The sequence below is a fragment of the Aethina tumida genome, chromosome 1, assembly GCF_024364675.1.
Source record: "Aethina tumida isolate Nest 87 chromosome 1, icAetTumi1.1, whole genome shotgun sequence".
Classification (NCBI taxonomy): domain Eukaryota; kingdom Metazoa; phylum Arthropoda; class Insecta; order Coleoptera; family Nitidulidae; genus Aethina; species Aethina tumida.
Window position 1 is genome coordinate 78177395 of NC_065435.1, and position 19266 is coordinate 78196660.

General features: G+C 37.3%; 2 protein-coding genes across 2 annotated transcripts; both read left to right on the plus strand.

Moving 5' to 3' along the window:
- The first annotated feature begins 1244 nt into the window (after positions 1 to 1244).
- On the plus strand, positions 1245 to 1985 carry LOC109608935 (enhancer of split malpha protein-like). Its single transcript, XM_020025500.2, has one exon. The coding sequence runs from the start codon at positions 1291 to 1293 to the stop codon at positions 1777 to 1779; it is 489 nt and encodes a 162-aa protein (XP_019881059.1). The 5' UTR covers positions 1245 to 1290; the 3' UTR covers positions 1780 to 1985.
- A 15699-nt stretch (positions 1986 to 17684) lies between these two features.
- On the plus strand, positions 17685 to 18844 carry LOC109608578 (enhancer of split mbeta protein-like). Its single transcript, XM_020025026.2, has one exon. The coding sequence runs from the start codon at positions 17886 to 17888 to the stop codon at positions 18504 to 18506; it is 621 nt and encodes a 206-aa protein (XP_019880585.1). The 5' UTR covers positions 17685 to 17885; the 3' UTR covers positions 18507 to 18844.
- The last annotated feature ends 422 nt before the right edge of the window (positions 18845 to 19266 follow it).

Below are 19266 nucleotides of genomic sequence, written 5' to 3' on the forward strand. Positions count from 1 at the left end.
GAAAAAATATATTAATAAATGAAACTCAGTTTCAATAATTTGAAATAATCAAAAAATTCTTTGCCATTGTATCAAATAAAGAAAAGGACTCGAAAGAACCGAAATTCTAGAACTCTTTGATGCACGTGTTTAATTGGAATTCTATTCAAGTCCGACCACTACAAAAATTTGCACAAATAATTCCCATTTTAAGCACCAAGTCAGGTAGAATTCCATTCTTCCACATAATTTAAATAAAAATCTACATGTAAAGGGTCCGAGAAGGGTGAAAACCACCACAAATCCCAAAACGGGCCGCATCAAATTAGAAAGGAAACCTATTCGAAATAACTGATACAATCTCTGTTGGACACTTCCATATCGAAATCTTATTAATTGTTTTAATTTAAATATTTAACATTTAAATAAACAACAATTAAGAGTTTCTTAAACTTTGAATTATCTTAATGTTAATTGACGTTACTGAATTACACAAAATATGTTAATAATTTTAAGAAGTTGTGTAATTAAAAATTGATTTATCATTGAAAACAGAGGGAGTGAAAATTGTTTAATAAGTCTCTAGTCTAGTTTCCTTTCAATTAAAATATTATTTCATATTGCATTAAAATAGTGATATCATCGACTTTGTCACAATAAAAATGTGTGGTTTAATCTGGTTACTGTTAAAACCACTTGTATAAAATAGGGCTGACTAATGGTTTAGGAAGCTCCTTAATAGTAGAAATATTGTACAATAGGTTTTCAGATCGCAACCCCAAGAAAAGTACGTGCAATTGCAAAGGGTGAAATGAATTGAATATAACTGACCGGTCGCAATAGAAAAATACCTGTCCGAGTATCTCGGTCTCGGTCTCGAGCCCATCACGCGTCCGACGGAGGCGAAAAAGGGGTCACCGAGCGGTGGTATTGTGTGCATGAGGGAGTTCCGCGTGTACGCATTACACGATCCGCAAAATCTTTCAAGAAAACAACCCTACATATGCCATCTGCCTTTTCGTAGTGTGGGAACCGAGTTCCGAGTGAATTTCTCACGATATACCCTACATGGTCGTTCTCTGTCGCACTTGCGCGCCGTTTTATGCGGGCGTCTCACTTTCCTGCCCACCGAACACCTGTCCCTTTGCGGTGCGCTGATAGGCTGTGGGGGTTACTCTCTGCGGATCCCTTAGGGTAGATGACGTCACGGACCGGCTATAAATACTCGGTGCGGCCACGGCAAAAGCATCATTCGCTTTCGCATCTTGTGCTTTAACCAAGTGTCCTACACACAAACACATTTCGATAACCATGAGTTTCAACGATTACATCGTCGCTTCCAACAACTCCATCAACGAGAACAAGCTCAACGCCAAGAAGGGCAAGAGCACCATGTACCAGTTCAAGAAAATCACCAAGAGCTTTTTGCAAGCTCTCAAGAAGAACAACAAGAACACGTACAAGAAATCGCCAGAGCCGACCTTCTACAATGATGAGTACGACAGCGAGATCGACGACAACTGCGCCAACGAGATCCTCGAAAACGAAATTTTCGAAGACATCGACTCCTGCGAAGAGTTCTCCGGCGTCCAGGTTTACCAAGGCGACAACATGGATGTGGTGCCAGTCTACAGAGGTCAAAGATACATCCCAGTTCACTTCGCCAGAACCGATGCCGGTACCTTCTTCTGGTCTTCAATGATCACAGCCGACGCTGATATCAACACTATCGGCGACGACAACGCCATTTGCCAATATCAGAAGCCGGAGATGCAGGTCGATAGATGGGCCCAAGCTTAAGTTAACGAGTCTGGACTTGCCTGCATTCATCTGTGATTCTCACCGATACTTTAATTGATTGTGATCATTTTGCTCAATTTTTATGACTGATTGTCTTGTGATATTTTATATGTATAGAATTGTAATGATTTTTTTATTGCTGCATTCGTGTAGCTGTGATACGAGCTTTAATTGTTTTTATTAATTGTAATGTGTCTTCCTTAGCTTTAAGAAATAGTTATTTTGAAATAAAACAAGTTTTAAGATTACTTCCTGCCTTTTATTTGATTTCTTTACTCTAAGAATTTCTGGACTAACAAAGCGAATTCCAAAGATAACTGAAAAAGGTAAAATTACCTGAGATTCGTTCAGGTAGTAAACAAGGGTCAGTATAAAATTTTTACCTGTCTGTGTCTACTGAATATATTTTTCAAATGCAACTTAATATTCACTTGATTTTATGATAATAACCTGCAGAATTTTCAGATTTTAAACTGTCTCCAGCTGCTTTATTAAAATTAAATTGCAATTTGTTACGTCGTTTTAATGCTTCCGCTTTCAACGCTTTGATTCTTATCAATTTTAGTGTTATGTGTTTCAATTAATATATTTTTTGCCATGATGACACTGTCATAATATTATTATTTAATGTTAATTAATTAATAATTTTTATTATGTATAAAAATTATATGAAATTATAAGTTATAAGATATAATTATACTATACAATAATTAATTTTAGACCACTACATTCAGAAAGCCACATCAATTTGATGAATGTCTTACACACACTTTAGACTTTAATTTTAGTTTATTTATTTTTATTTATTTATAATTAAAAAATTTCAATTTTATTACTCATTTAATTTAAATGGTAAAAATATGTACGTTAAATTAATTTGGCAAAAAAGTAATTGTAAATCTAATATGTAATTCGAATTAAGTCATTTAGTCCCCTAAATGTAATTCCAAAGAAATCAATAAGTCCCCTAAATGACGATGCTTTTAAATTATCGCATTAGCAAAATATTTCGGCACGCAATCACAAGTAAACCTTTAGAAAATCTTCACCTCAATTCACTGATGATAATAAATTATTATTATTATTATAGTGTGTGTCTAACAATTTCATTTTTGCTCTAAAATAAAAATATATATAAAAAACAGTTGAACCTGTAAACGATATTTTCATAAATTTTGAACTCCAGACAAGTTGCATTGTCCCGTTTCATTCCCCTCTAAAGGAACAGGTAAATTCCGCTATTATTTCAATAAAGCCGTAGACTAGGACCTGTAGGAATTTAACAGAACTTTCCCACACTTTGTACGGATTTTCGAGGGGTGAATTTAGGTGTGGCCGATACGGGACGTGATGTTATACAATATGATATGCAGGTGTTTGTAACCTTAGTTTTCCCCTTTCTACATTGGATTCATACAAATTGATATTTATTTATTAGGCAAACAAATCGATAAATCGATAATTTAATGACTTTGTACAGTGTCCAGGCCAAAACGAAACTCCGGGGGTGAGGAACATTCGAAGGCACTTTAGGGGCCATTAAATCTACATGTCGCCGGCATTTTATGGTGGACACAGGATAGTAAAAACTTCCCAAAAACTGTGTCTAATCGTTCGCATCCTGTCCGTGGACCGTATTCGGAACGCCCACCTCATATCCACGGCGCGTCTCATTTTTTTTACACCCCGCATCGTCGTGCACGTGAATCGCCTGGGGCCACAACCGAACGACCTGTCCGATAATTTAGAGGACTTTAAGGGTAGACCGGGCCGCATAAAAAACCAACGACGGCGATAACCTGCGGACTTTTTATTACCTACTTGTCTTGGTCTCGGTTGTGGTGATTAGGGGATCGGCATGGGAATTAAATACGGATTTTCACCCATTTTTTAATCGTTTGACGCTTGACGGACTTGAAAAATTACCTCGTGCTGATTGAGTTTTTGTTTGGCTTTATGTGGGCAGGTAGATGCCAATAAATATCTACAAAGTTTAATAAGGGTTTTTTTGTGGGGCACAATTTTAAATTACCGTATCAAGAGTGGCATGAATAGAAAGAATTTTTATTTATTCAATTTTGAAATGATGATGATGAGAATTTAATGGTGGTTATGTTATAATTTCGTAACATTCCTTTTTTAGTTTCTACTAATTTGACTGTTTAACATATTCCTAATATTAGATTATTTTTTCTGTATATGCAGAATGAATTATTTATATTAATATCACATTTGTCATGACAAAATTCATTAAAAACTATTTATCTGACACAGTCAGAATTCTTTTTTCTGTATTATATGCAGAATGAATTATTTATATTAGTTTACTACCTAAATATTCAAATTCATGTTCGTCATATTCGAAATATTATCATATTTGTCATGAAAAAGTTCTTTTAAAAACTATTTATCTGGCACAGTCATAATGAGACCGCGTTGTTTTCCAACGTGACAAAACAATGGGATTTTGTGAAGCGAGCGCGCGTCTTATAAGACAGATGACGGGGTATCGGACGTGTCCCGAAAGCGCGCCCTGTCCCACGCTCCCAAACTTGGACACGTGGTCGACGAGAGCCGTCACATGCGCCCTCTATAGACGCACCGGCTTTTAATTCCCGCCACCGGTTCCATTCGATACATCAAACTTCCATAGGCTTAAAACCAACTAGATCCCACTTTTGGTACCGTACTTCAGCAACCAGTAATAATTTCATTAAGGTTGGAAATTGATTTTGATTTTGAACCTCAGTAATCATAAGACATAAAACATTTCCTTAATATGTAAGATATCTGAATTAAATCAGAGACAATGAATCAAAGATAACGCTGAAAATGGTCTATTTTTATTTGTGTCTGTGGAACATCTCTTATCGTCATCGTAGCACGTCCCACACGAGCTACGCTCGCTCCGCTCAAAACAAGTCGTAGCATGCCCGGCGCAAAGCTCAACACGTGTTCGCACTATCTCGCTCTCGCCATTCTTTCTATCTTCCTTTCTCGGTCTTGGATCCGTGGGAATTTCGGCAGCTGCGCGACTCTGCACTCTCGACGGTGAATCATGCATTCAGGATTCCTTCTGTCTTTATCTGGTCGCGACGCATCTCGAGATGACGTTTTTTTTTCTTGAGTTGTTATCGTTTTTTCCATTTTATCGGTTTGAATTTATTTTCGTTGTTTTTTCCTTGTTATGTTACTTGTACTTGGGTAATGAGTAATTTGGTGCATAATGTAATGAAGCAACAATATACAATATATACTAGTTTAGAGAAATAGTTACAAACAGTTGTTTGCAATTTTCTAAAAACAAACACAAAGATTGACTTTCCATGTTTTGCACGTATCGAATTGAATGCACAGGGAATTCCTGGTATAAACCTAATTAGCAAACACGATTCTAACTGTAATCTCTTGTGATACTGTGACTGACAACAGTAAAAGTAGTGCCTACTTAAGGATCGACATTATTATCCCTAACTTAAACTTACCGTCAAAAACCTGTAATTACCTAGTTCCAAGACCCAGTTTAATTTCCCATTAACAATGTTTAGTGGGATTATGAAATTGCAAGAAATTACCCTCCCTTTAGAAAATTGACCACTCAAAACTTTTGCAAATTACAGGTTCGATTGGTGTTTACTTTATGCCTGCCTGTTCTATTGCCCACAACGACACAATAGGGACAAAAGGCCTCCCCTAGATTATCACAAATTATTAGTATTATCATTATATTTTGAAAAGAACATTAACTTTGACTAGTCGAGATAATAAAGACTCTAATCATTACTAATCTAAGTCTAGTAAAAATACAGTTATAAATAGTTAAGTGGTGTTTCGCGTACCGGATTCAACCTCTGGTCTTAAACACGAGCTGCGGCATCGGAACAAGGCCGCCAAGAGGTCCGGAGCACGGGCACATGCAACAAAGGAGCGGAGCGCGAGCCCGGACCGTGGGAACGACACGCTTCGCGTCGTCGCCGGTATGCAAGGCGGTTGCACGCGTGCTGCCCACAAGACGGATCTCGGGATCTCTCATCTCTCGTATCGGATCTTTGAAGTTTTTTTCTCAACGATGGGAAGACCATTTGCATACAATGATCGCGTGTTCGGCTCGGACGTGGAAGATCGATGCACAGTTCTATTCCGCTACTGGCCTTTGCCTCTTACCTTCCGATTGTTTTCAATTGATTGTTCAAGATTGCGTTCAATTTTATTGAATCACCATCGAAAAGATTTAGGAACTCATCCGAATTGTTTAAAAAATTCGTGAAAAGACGCGACTCTACAAATCCCAGTCTAATCAATAAGCGTACGCATCCCACAAGCACGGATTTCTACGCACTTCGATAAGTGCTGTTTCCGTCCTTCGTCCTACAAACCTACCCTTGACCATGTGCTAGGACGTATTACCGTTTCCCGAGGTCACGACCCTTTTAAACTCCTTGAACCCGCCGCTGACCTAGTTCTCCCTTTACCAATTTCATCCTTCAAATCCGTGCCAAGGCCTTTTCTGGATGGATCGATTGCGGTGCTTTCAGTTGACATAAACCCTAGACTTTTAGTTAAAATCATTTCGATTAATTCTGACATAAATTTTGGACAAAAAAATGCGGTGGCGGCTTGCTCAAAGGAATTTAAAACCAATCAGATCATAATATACTGATTAACAAGTTGATTAGGTAGACGAATTTAAAGCAGACCAATTATAATGATAAGTTAAATGATCGGAGGCATTTTAGGAGGCTGGAATTAAGTAATAGCCTTTAATTAGGATCAGTTTCGGCCCGAGTTCCTTTGATACGGCTGGGAAAAATAGTCTCGCCTTTTTTTCAATCTGTGGGAATGGACCAATTCATTAAAAACAAACTTTTCAATCTATTTTTAGAGGAGAACATCTCATAACCGGTCGAAAATATGATTCAATTAATACTAGTGGTGTAAAGTTTGTTACTGAATCACTTCTAATGATTCACAGCCTCTCTAATGGCAAAATCTTCCGTTCAGCAATAAATAAATAAATAACCTGAGGCTTTATTTACTTACAAAAAGAGAAGATCACAAACCGATTATCTAACATTTAGAAAGTGACTTATCGAAAGTGAAATGGAAATTCGTAATTGCTTGAACATGACGAACTTTTTTTAACTTGTTAAAGTCGTTTTTATTACGAGATAATAGCTGTTGATGGTTTTTTTTTTTTTGGTTTTATCTTATCCCGTTCCAATTAGCCGTAAAAAATTGGGCCGCCTAATGACTATTCTAGATTATATTTAGTGCTAATTCCAAAAATCGATTAGTGCGACCAGACTGTAATTTAAGACAGATCATGCCGCAGAAAAGTACCGTTATGGATATTCAATATCGCTTACTGCAGGAAGTCCAGATTCTGGTCCGCAAAACAAAAGGGTTTCCTCTGATACTTAGACATCACAGATTTAACAGTTTGGAAACCATAGTGGTTATAAAACATAAAGAAGCCCGGTTGGACAATTACGATTTTCCTGTAACTAGTCTAAAAATAGTAGCAAAACAATTTATAAACGAGCCACATGTTTACAAGATAAATTTAATTTCGACGATTTACGTCAGCTTGTGAGAACCACTACCACACATATGCGTTTGTTTGTTGTCGCGTGTGAAAAAATGGCGCGTTTTTGTGAATTTACGGTGTTTGTTTTGCTTAGACCCCGTGGAGGGAAGACGTGTGGTTTGTTTTTGTAAGATGTCTCTTTCGAAAGCATCAATTTTTAAATGTCTTGGTCTTGGTCTTAAACCACCGTAATTAATCCAGTTAATGATAGCGTCAGGTGTTCCACACACCCTGATAATCGACCCACCCTCGCCGATACGATACGTCGGTTAATTGCCGACCTCGACGACAGCGATTAACGCGATGATTAGGCGGACCGTTCTTCGTAGCGCGGAGGCGATACGATCGCGGTACCCGGGCGCAAAACGGCCGATTCCCATGATGGCGGTGACCCGTGCCGGCCGCGGGCGAGCCCATTGTCGGGGTCATGGGTCGTCACGCGACCGAACAACTAGATCCTCCGTCTCACTTCTTCGACTCTCCTTTTGTTTTGATGTGTTACCTTATTCAAAATACAATCACGGCTTCAAAGAGATAATTAAACATTTTGAAGGAGTGTTAGATAATTGAGTAGAGAATAAATAAATTGTGAAGAGAGATCAATAGATAATAATTATCAGTGTCTGGCTCTGACACGTGTACGGTCTAATGATGTCAATGGTAATCCAACCGATGATAATTCTAATTAACCAATGTCACAAAAAACGAGTATTTCCTAACGTTAATACAAAGTCCATTAACCAAAGTTCAATAATTTAACATTAATGTATAGAGGGTGGATTCCACTTGTTCCGCATTTAGGCAGGCGACATATGCGATTCGGATTGGGGTGAAAAGGTGTGCCGGATCGTGGGAACGTCGATTCTAGCGATTTTCTCACCCTCTTTCTAGACATGTGTTCGTTTGGTCTTTTTTATCATGGAAGTGTGGTTAAAACGTGTACGACACAAGACAAAATCCTGCATTAATTTTTTTTTTATTATTATATAAAAACGAAAGTTGAAGGGTCACAAGAATATTGAGATTGAATATTGGGTTTAAATAAATTTTAATACATATATTTGTGCAATTTACCCATTAATATTTAAGTTTTGTTTGGGTTAATTTACTTGAAACAATGAATGCAAGTTTTGAAAACAACTTCTGCGTCATTGGTGTGTGATTTTAAAGGCAAATTTATAAAATATCACATTACATAAATGTTTTGAAATCTTAAAATAACCCAAAATTTCAATATTGATAACATTATTTTAATTATTTGTTGATTGTTGAACTCGTAAATTTTAATTAAGTCTATTTTTAAAATTAAGCCATAATTAATTGGATTTTACACCATTAATTATTAATTGTTTTGATAATATAAATGTTAACAGAACTATTTAATTGGAAATACGTTTATATACAAAAAACGTAATGAAAGTAACATATGTATATAACATATATTCTCGTATATATATTCTTCAATATTTCCACCCCTTCAATATTCCATCTCCTATTTTTTAACATTGACTGATTTTTCCTAGTAGAATCACGGCACATCAATAAAGTTCAATAAATAAAAAAAAAGAATGACAAACGCCACCGGTCCTGAGGCACTTTCACTGCCATTAAATCTATTACCGACTTCCTGCCGCATTAAAACCGACACAGTATTCCCACGGATCGACGTAAAATAAAAAACGAGGCGGCGAGTGGCGATCCGCGAATTAACGACAATCCAAGCGGTCGGACAATTTCCGGCAACGTTTTATTGCCCGTCATACGCGTGTATGACCGTCATTTGCAACAACTATTGTTATCCGGGGATGGCTAGAACTTTTTCGGGAGTTATCAAATGATTGTCCCGCATTAGTATACAATGAACATTTACTTGGACACGAGGCTTAAAATTTTCTCATGCTTGTGCCGACCACGTTCCATCCACACTTCCTTTTTAAAATTCCACCGGTTGAAAAGGAGTGTGCTTTACCATACAGATAACGTTACACATCTTGGTTTCATCCTCCTCCAACTCACCACCACCCAATGCATTAAAAGGCGACAGAGCTAGTTGTTCAACAGTTATTAATGCTGTGGGAATCTCGTGCGTTCCCACGACTCGGGTAAGACGGGTGTTGCACCCCACGTGGACAAGCCCTTAAGTTATTGTACGTGGAACACATGCCGTTGAGGATTTGTTTAAAGAAAAAAAGATTGGGTCTTATATAAATGAGTTGCGTAAGACCAAGAAATTGTCGGATAAGTGATCCTTAATAATCGCTTAATTAGGCTTGGTTTTTTCTGATTTACGCAACGTAATTATACGTAAACAATTTCGGACGGGTTTTGTAAATCAGTGATATGTTGCACTTTCCAGTTGTACAGTGGCGATGCAACGATAAAGCATGACCTGCAGATTAATTTTACGAGGATGTGACATTTTTTAATGTTGTAAATTCTCGATAAGTTCTCGAGCTTGGACTAATTTATGACAAACGGAACGATCGTCTCTTAATATTAAAAATGCAAAATTCAATCTAACATTATCTTTTCTAAATATTTTTGAATATAGGATGAATGTGACAGGCTTAAAAAATGACATCGCTTTTAAAAATGCAAATCAAACAGATAAATCGATTCGATTGGATTGATTTGGTGTATGTTAATGTTGCGCACGAGTCGACCTCCTTCTGGTCCATTGTATCTTCGGATCCCATTGTCGTAGCACAAAAAAGTCATAAACCCAAGATTGTGCTGTCCACGTTCTCAACACGCTCCTTGGATCCGCATTCAAAACCCCTCGTAGACATACCGTGACATATAATACAAATACCGTAGTGAAAAGAAAAATCAACCCTCTTGCTTGCACTCGTCTGTTCGAGCGAGAGGGCGAAAATTGAACGGTTGTGGGAACGTGGAAGTTTCGATAGTTCCCACGAGTGAGGAACACCTTTCGATTTCTTTGATTAACCACCCTTGTGTGTGTGCTTTAAGGAGGATACTCAGCATATGCCCTAATAAATATATTAGTCCAGTGGGCGGGGTTAGATAATAAGATTGTTTGATGTTTATGTACTAATCTAAAGCTTGTTACTTGTTACAACTTATCTGTATCAATAAATGTTTGGTAATCGTAGGTTTTTTTAAATAAAAAATTGATGAGATGTTGGTGAATATATGGTAATTTGTTGAGCAAGACCAATAGTAATTAGTCTTATCCGTGTCCCACTTTTAATGGACCGATAAAAATTATTGTTTACGATTTGGAATATGCAATTTTTCCGATAAACACACCTATTCTTTTGGCAAAAACCCGTAATTGGAAGTTGCGAAATGGCTTCCACCTTATGTCTGTCTCGCTGGAACGGTAATTGGGATTCAATGAACGCCAATTACATCGGATTCGTGTCTTTTTTATTCCATTTTATTTTTATATAGTCATTTATACACGCAGGAAATTGGAGATTTTTTTTCGTCCGAAACGCAATTACAAAATATTGTTATTATGCACTTATTACATGGCTCTCTTCCCGTCGTTTTAACCAAAGTAAAAACTTTAAACACCCATAAAACCGACGAACCTAAAAAACGACCAAGGAACGTTCTTCAACCTACTTAAATAAATTAGTGTAATTTTGTTTGTTGGAAAGATTATAATGATCGAGCGCCTCGTTCGTTACGATCGATTACACGATCGGATTGATCAATATGTGAGAGTTATGAGACTCGGAGATAAACAACAGGTTCAACAACAACAACAACATATTATGGCCACTCAATCATTTCAAATTACAGCTTCTGTATATGTTTTCATCTTTGCCTGTAGAAAACTTAACCTCATCACTAATAGTAAGTAGACTTTAATCTAACAGTACACTTTTGGGCAATTTTTTATAGTTTTACACTTATTTTTTATGACACTTTAGTGGAAATAAATTAAGAAAGTGACTATCAAAGGACTGCCGATTTAGCACCTGTAGTCTAGTAACTATACAAAACTCAGTTATTGCTTTATTATTCCCATTGTCATGTTGTTCTTCTTGTAATCTGTGCCGCCACCAAAATGACACAGAAAAGCTGTAAAAGATTATCTGTCTTAACAGTTAACAGGTAGAAATCATAATCAACATTTTGTGGTGCTAAACCGTAATTGCTTATAATTCTTAACAACCATCATCCTGCCCATTATGCAAGAAAATGTCGTAAAACTTCAAGTTAAACACCTGTACAACAAAATTTTCGATCATTTATGAATCAGTTTTTCTCGTAATCACTCCAAAACCGTTTACTTTTTAACATGCGTCCTCCACGTTCCGTCCACGAGTCGAAAACCCAATTCAACCGAAAAATCATTGTTCCGGTATCGCGTGACCGACCGAAAGACGCTGAAACGGTTCCCACGATGTGTTCCTTAACACACACACACACACACCTTTACCCCAATTATCGGTTTTCTTACCCTTACCGCCCCTGTTTCGAGGGTCTTCCCAAGCGACATATGGTCATCGGTGTTCCATCACCGTGGGAACTGAGAACCCGTAAATACCTGAGGATCGAGCCACCGAAAACGAAACTGTGCACAATCGGATCGTGGCAGATGTGTGTGTTTAAAGGGAAAGGGATGCGTGCATGCAATTAGTAATGTGAAATCAATGGTTGCTGTTCAATTATCTGTAGAATAATTTCAATGAGTCATGACATTGTTTGGGTGGTTAGTCTAACTTTTTTTTAGATTTTTGTACTTCAAGTATAATTAAAATTACAAGTGAATAGATATTGAAAATATCCATAAAGTTATAATGTTTTATATAAATATAACAAATACTAAATTGGCTTTAGCTCAAAATCATGTAAATAAATTATTACATAGTCATAAAATTGTACGTTAATTGTAAGAGACATGAAAACTTGCACGTTTCATCTGTGTTATCAATTTAAAAAATTCCGTTCAATTATGTTACAATTAAAAAGCGTGAATCATTTTTTCTTTTTAAAATTTTAGGAAATATAATTGACTAAATGTGTGATATATTATTATAGATTATCTCAGAATACATATCCACTTCTAATGATTCATATAAAAAACATCAACACACTAGGATAGTTTAATGAACGGACTTTGGAACCTGGGTAATTAGTTAATTTTGTTTGCCCTGTCCCGTAATGATAATCATAATAATAATCCACAATATTTTTTTCAGTCTGATAAAATTTAAAATCGTTAAATAAATTATTAATTAATAAAAAGGACACTAATTGTGTGACATGAAAACTTGCACGTTTCATCTGTGTTATCGATAAAAAATATTCCACTCCATTCAGTAGCGTAACAAGACACTCAATTCAACTGGTTAATATATTCACAACTTAATATGGTGCCTTTTTTTTAATTTTTTTTTTTTACAATTTTTATTTGAACCCTACAATAGTTTTGTTTGAACCAAAATGGAAAAAAATCAATTGTAACATAATATGTTATGTTATTATAGACATATTACTTAATCATACCGTCACTGATTGAGTTCTCGAAACAATCGATAGTCTCGCACGCGTTTTTCACATCCGGAACCTAGACATCAAGCGGACTTTGCGCCCACTCAATATTAGTTTGCACAATGATAAAAAATTGTGTATCTGCTCATAAAGCTGTCTGGCTGTACAAATCGTACCTCGTGTCGAAAACCTGATCAACCACTCCAATTAATCAAATCAACCACCTGAAGTATCGATTAATAGAATCGGCCGATCGTGTTGCACCCCCATTTTGTCAGTGTAATTTTCGTTAAGTGGGTCGGAATTCCGATTCCCACGGTTACAGAGGAAACACCTTGCAATTGTACTCCCTGCAGAAATAGCTTGTGCATAACGCATGGACGACACACGTTGAACCCTTGAATCCCTTCAATCAGGTGGTCAGCATGAATTCCTCAAGGGATTTAAATAAAACATTTCGATTCTTTGGGGGGAGCTAAAATATTTTTTTCTTGTTATCATGTAAATAAATTGTTGTGTCTATCTGTTTAATTAATGACAGCTCATCACGCGTAATTTTGCTGATATCTGTGTGTACTTATAACGAATTTGCGACTGTAGCAATAACTGATAATGTCGGTTTTTATTGTTCTGTGCTTTCATGGTTTCTTTATAACTTGTTGCATGTATTACCTAAAAACAATTCCGGAAAACATCATAAGAAATCCTCACTTATCGTTTAACACCTTGTAATATTATGACAATGACGATGTGGAGTAAGAAATAGTTTTTGCACATTATGGTAAATTTCGCAATTTTTCCATTCATCAACAGTAAATGTTCGCTTTCATATATATATATTTTGGTTTGTATCCCTTTAAATACAACAACCAAAACAACTAGTTATAAATAATCCTTAAAAATATCATCTGGAATCATATGATAGTTTTAAGGGTGGCTCGTGCAACATTCGAGCCGTTATATCAACACAAAACCATCATATGCGTAAAAAAAGTGTCGAATTAGTCATTGCATAGGCGTGTGTTCCGTACGTGCTCACAGAACTGAGACCGGTCGCTTTCCCACGGTCATATCCAAATACCCGGCGACAATCGTGCCAGTGTGTTCTCGGTTTGTTTAGTCAACACAATTATGTCATTTTTGCCCGTGTTCGCTTTTATCGCTGTTCAAATTTACACCGCTTTCTGGGTCTGTTTGTTTATAACAACACGTACCAAAACTTACCTTACAACTATACAATTTCTTCTTTTCAAGTTATGTTAAAGATCAAATTGGTGCTTTAGATTTATCTTTGGTAATGTTTCGGTTGCGTGGCGGGTAATTATGTCGAGATGAAATCAGTGGAGGAAGAAGGGTGAAAGAATGGAAACGGTCGCTAATCGGTTGCCCGTCCACGTACGGCTTTAATTAAATAACATCATAAATTTTTATGTAATCTATATCGTCTTGCGTCTCGTTCTCTCGCTGCCGCCAGTTGTTGTCGTCTCTGTCGTTCACTTCCTTTAAAAGTGTGGGAATATCGGGCAGGTGTTTCTTGCTGCCACATCTCTCGAGATTCCTGCATAGGAATTTTTTACATCCTTGACTTTTTTACCAACAAATTTCATCGGTTTCGCGGCGGCGTTTTTCGCGGTGCTCTTTTTACGGAGTCCGTGCCACGGGCACGGACTCCGTCCGCATCGCCGTCACGGAGCATTAAGTCATTACGTCCGTGCATTTTTTCACTTCCAAGAATCTGCATGCCCGCCAGAAACCGAATACGTCGAAGGGCACATTCCGCCGTGCCGAAACGACGACATACGCTCTGCGCGAGTCGACCACTCTCTATTAGGGGGTTGCAAGGTGTTTTCTGGCCGTGCCGGTTTCGCCTTCCGTTCCGATCGTGGGAAAAGAATTCCGACCTACATCGATATTCGACAACTGTTTTCGTTTTCAGTCAGTCAGTTATGCGGACCCCCGTTGCTTTTGCATTAATGAACTTTTCAAAGGGGTGGAACGTGTTGAGATCGTGAGCGGCACGTTTTTCTCTGTATTTATTAGGGAGCAGTTTGGACATTTTTGCATCTGTTATGTTTTTTTAGGATACTTTTGGATTAATTCACATATCCGTATTAGTTTTATGATAAATGATAAGATTCAGACAGGTTCTCAATAATCTTTCAACATAATTAGTGTTAGGTGCTTAAGATAAGATTTCTAAAAAAATTGCACGTGTCTTAAGTGATCTCATATACACGCGCCACTGAGTATTATCTATACAATTTATATAGGAATTTTTATATGGTACTAACGTTTAACGTTCTTGTATATATATTATTATCGAATTAAAATCGTGACAAATGTTCTATTTTTAATCTAGACAAATTGTACACAGTGCAAACTAGATAATATCTCAATCTAGTTGAATCTAGTTTCGATTTTTTTACTAATAAACCATCAACAGGTAGGTACAAAGATAATGTTGGCTAATGGATAATGAAATGTAACCTTGCGCCAAACGATAACAAATAACAAACAACAAACAACAAACAACAAACAACAAACAACAAACACAAACGTGCCCCAATTTGCAATTTACACAGATTACAAAATAATTCGCGTAACCATCTGTTACGATCGCAAAATTAAAAAAAAATCATCGGGGACATAACTGAACACAACTAATTATCCGAAGGAATATTTCGCCCGTCCGCGCTCTTTTATTGAATGAGGCGAGTGGGCAGATTGTTTTTTGTGCGGCGGATCGCAACAGCACGTGCTTGGCGAACGTTCCCACGGTAGTGTAGGCTCCCCCTGCGCCCCCCTCCGCCGCCTCGGGGGCCCCGAGGCGACGCAACGCTCGATGCCGGTCCAGAAAACGCGGTTCGTGATCGAATCCGCGATTGTTACGGCGGTTGGTTCAAGTCGTTTTGTCCGGTTTTACGTCACGAATCTCCGTATTTTTCTTAAATAAATAAACTTATTTTCTTATTATTAGAATTATTTTATTGTTATATTTTTATGGTAAATAATGTCTGTGTCTGAAATATTAAACATTAATGTTTAAACATATTTAAAAAATAGTTTAAATCAATATTATTTTTACGTACGTTCATATGTTGCGTTCGTACAAGATATGCGTGGTAGTTACAGTGGTGGTACTGAAACTAAAATTTGAACGGACAATAGTACCACATTCGAAAACCATAGTTACCACTTGAAATGCCAGATCACGGCGCAACAAAATAATCACATATGAATAACTATTATTTATATGTAATACAGAACGCGAGACGCATGAAGCCGTTGCTACTACCAGCATTCACCTCGAGGTACCAGCAATTAATCGCCGTCCACCAAAAGAAAAAAGCCCTAATTGCACCTATTGACTGACATAGAAAGTAAAATCTCACCTACATCACGATCCCGTTCGATATGGATGTGTTGCTCGTTCGTTGGTAATTAATTATGTTGGGATAACGAAGCATTAAGGTGTAATTGGAAGATAATCGTGGAGTGGTTCCCACATAAGACACACTCTGGTAGTTTTCTCACATGAAATTAACATTTTTCTTCGCTGTTACGCAAAATATTTTTGCAAGTTTTATACCTTTTTGTAGTCCCATTTCAGATACGTTTCTATTGGTAGTAGCCCAAAATTAGTCAATTTTCATTTATTCACAATAGCTTGAATCAGGTTTTTAACACGAAGCTATAAATAAGCCCCGTCAAATGTCGATATTCAAATTTTCGCAGACCAGAGCTGCACCCATCGAAAAAATTTGCATTTATATTGGTCAATAATGAACGATAGATGGTTGGTAATCCGGGAATATTGTAAAACCTATAGCCAGTATTAATTTACATAAATCATCATCATATTTGTGATGCAGATAGAGATATTAAACGCTTGTTAACGTGTCCACGGTCTTGTGAAACGTAAAAAAAATCTTAAATGTAATGCATAATTTATTGAGCCTCTCTAATGGTTGCTACTTCTTCGGTTGTTAATTATAATTGAATAGTTGCATGAGGCAGTTGGTTAATTAGAATCTGGCAAGAAACTTGAACTCCATGAAACTAAAACCGCCCAAAACCGATTACGAATTATAGACAAAATAATCAATTAATTATCACAATCGATCAAATAATTGTCTGGTCGTAAAACTCGATCTTTGATCATAATTATCGGTGATTAATTGATTTCTAAAATCGTATAACACACCCCGTGATCCGGATTGGTAAACTTATTTATTCCACGAATTATGTAAACGCACGTTGGCAGAGGTTAACAGGAAAGTCATCGGCAACATTATCAATACAAATTTCTAACAAGACACAAGTCTCGCACGTGCTTTAACTATGACTGTGTTTCAGAGAGAGAGAGAGAGAGAGAGAGAGGGCGAGATAGAAAGCATACTAAACACACAATCTCTGTTCTTTCTGTACCGTGGAGACAAATCCTAATTATGTGGAAATAACTTTTAAACAGAAAATCGTTTTACTTTTAATTCTTTGTTGTTGCTTGTGTTGTTTGCTAATTTGAGACTAAAAGAATACTAACTAAGAACTCTTAGTTAATACGTTTGACTTGATTTGAAACAGTTAAAAGGTTGACGTTTCTTTCATGATTACTATGTAATCTATTTTTTTCAATAGTTCGAAAAAGTAGAGTAGTAAGTAAGTCAATTTGGAGGTTACAGGTTGATTTTGGCACGATGCCACGGTGCACGAGTCAATAAAATACAAGAGGAGGACAGCATTAGTCCCGTGTTAGTCGTCCGTTCGCCACTCACAGAACGACGAGGACGGAACGAGTTGACGGAGCAAGAGGGAACGAAGCAGCTGCACGCTCCGAGTTTGTTACAGGTGGCCAGAGTGTGGGAACGCGATTGCTTCCAATTTTCCCACGAGTTAGTTGTGGCGATGCTCGACTGCTCGACACCTGGTCCGTGTATAAATAGCGCCCCTACCACGTTGGATCAGTCATTCAGAGTCTGACGCTCGTAGCGCACACAGCTAGCTCAGTGTTCCGTTCAATAATATTGTCTATCAGTTCAAGTGTACAATGTCTTACGAAATGTTGCAAGTCGAGGAAACTCAACCGATCTCTAGGACCTACCAATACAGAAAAGTCATGAAGCCGATGTTGGAGCGCAAACGAAGGGCGAGAATCAACAGGTGCCTGGACGAACTGAAGGAGTTAATGGTCACCGCCCTGCAAAGCGAAGGCGAAAACGTCTCCAAATTGGAGAAGGCCGATATCTTGGAACTAACTGTTCGCCACCTCCACAAACTTCGCCGCCAACAACGTTTAAGTGCCAACCCCGTGATCGACGCGGACCGCTTCAGGGCCGGGTACACCCATTGCGCCAACGAAGTGTCCCGTTGTCTGGCTTCCACTCCCGGAGTTGACGTTCAGCTGGGTACTAAACTGATGACCCACCTAGGACATCGTCTTAATGAAATGGACAAAGTGACGCCGTTAGTGATCCAAGTGTCCGGCCCGTACACACCCCCCAGTTCACCTGTGTCCGAAGAAGTGACAAGCATTAATTACTCGATGCCTTTGACGCCTGCTTCGTCGACGTCGTCTAGAAATACCCACAGTCCGAGCCAGCCGATGGACTGTTCCACGTCCGGGCTACTGAAGGTTGCCCAAAAAACCGAAATCTGGAGACCTTTTTAAAACTGTCGGTCTGGGATTGATGCTCAAGTGCTTTAAAACTAGGATTAGGGGATGATCTCTTTTGTTCATAAATCTTTCAATTATTTGTTTTTGTATGAAAGGAATTTGAAGCTTTAAATTAACGATAGGAATATTTGTATTGTATAAGACAGATTTTTTATATTTTTATTGTGATATTTTTATCGGTACCTGTGATGTCAAGGCAATGTTTATTATATGTAACTGATTGAAAATTGATGCCTATTATATGTTTTTCTGTATCACAAGCATAACTGTGATAATGTTTTGGTATTTTTATAAAAATACTTAATGAAAATAAATACGAATTGTTTATATAATACATGTCTCTTAATCTTTCTTTACACACCTACACACAATTATCCTAACAATATGAAAAAGTCAACAATTTTCAGCAATAATATTATCGATTTAAAACACACCTTTCAAAGTTGACAGTTATGGTGACTAACGTTTGTCTGCCGTTGATAAATTAAATATCCATATTAATTCTATTTAAATTAGTTATGAAATTAGGGTGTCAACGAATCCATTACACAAGGCATAACTTCTAGAGCACTCAGTATATCAAAATGAGATTTGGTATAGGTAAATGGTGTGGGGGGAGAAGAATTTTCGCATATTTTTCACTTTTCAGCCTCTTCCGGTTTCACCAGAAATGGTTCCGTTTTCGAATTTTTAAATTGAATACTCTTACTTTTTTCGATTTCTCGGACAATTCTCGATTAAAAAAAATTACACC

Excerpts from the sequence above, each read along its gene's own strand:
- LOC109608935 (XM_020025500.2), top strand. The coding sequence starts at position 1,291 with ATGAGTTTCAACGATTACATCGTCGCTTCCAACAACTCCATCAACGAG.
- LOC109608578 (XM_020025026.2), top strand. The coding sequence starts at position 17,886 with ATGTCTTACGAAATGTTGCAAGTCGAGGAAACTCAACCGATCTCTAGG.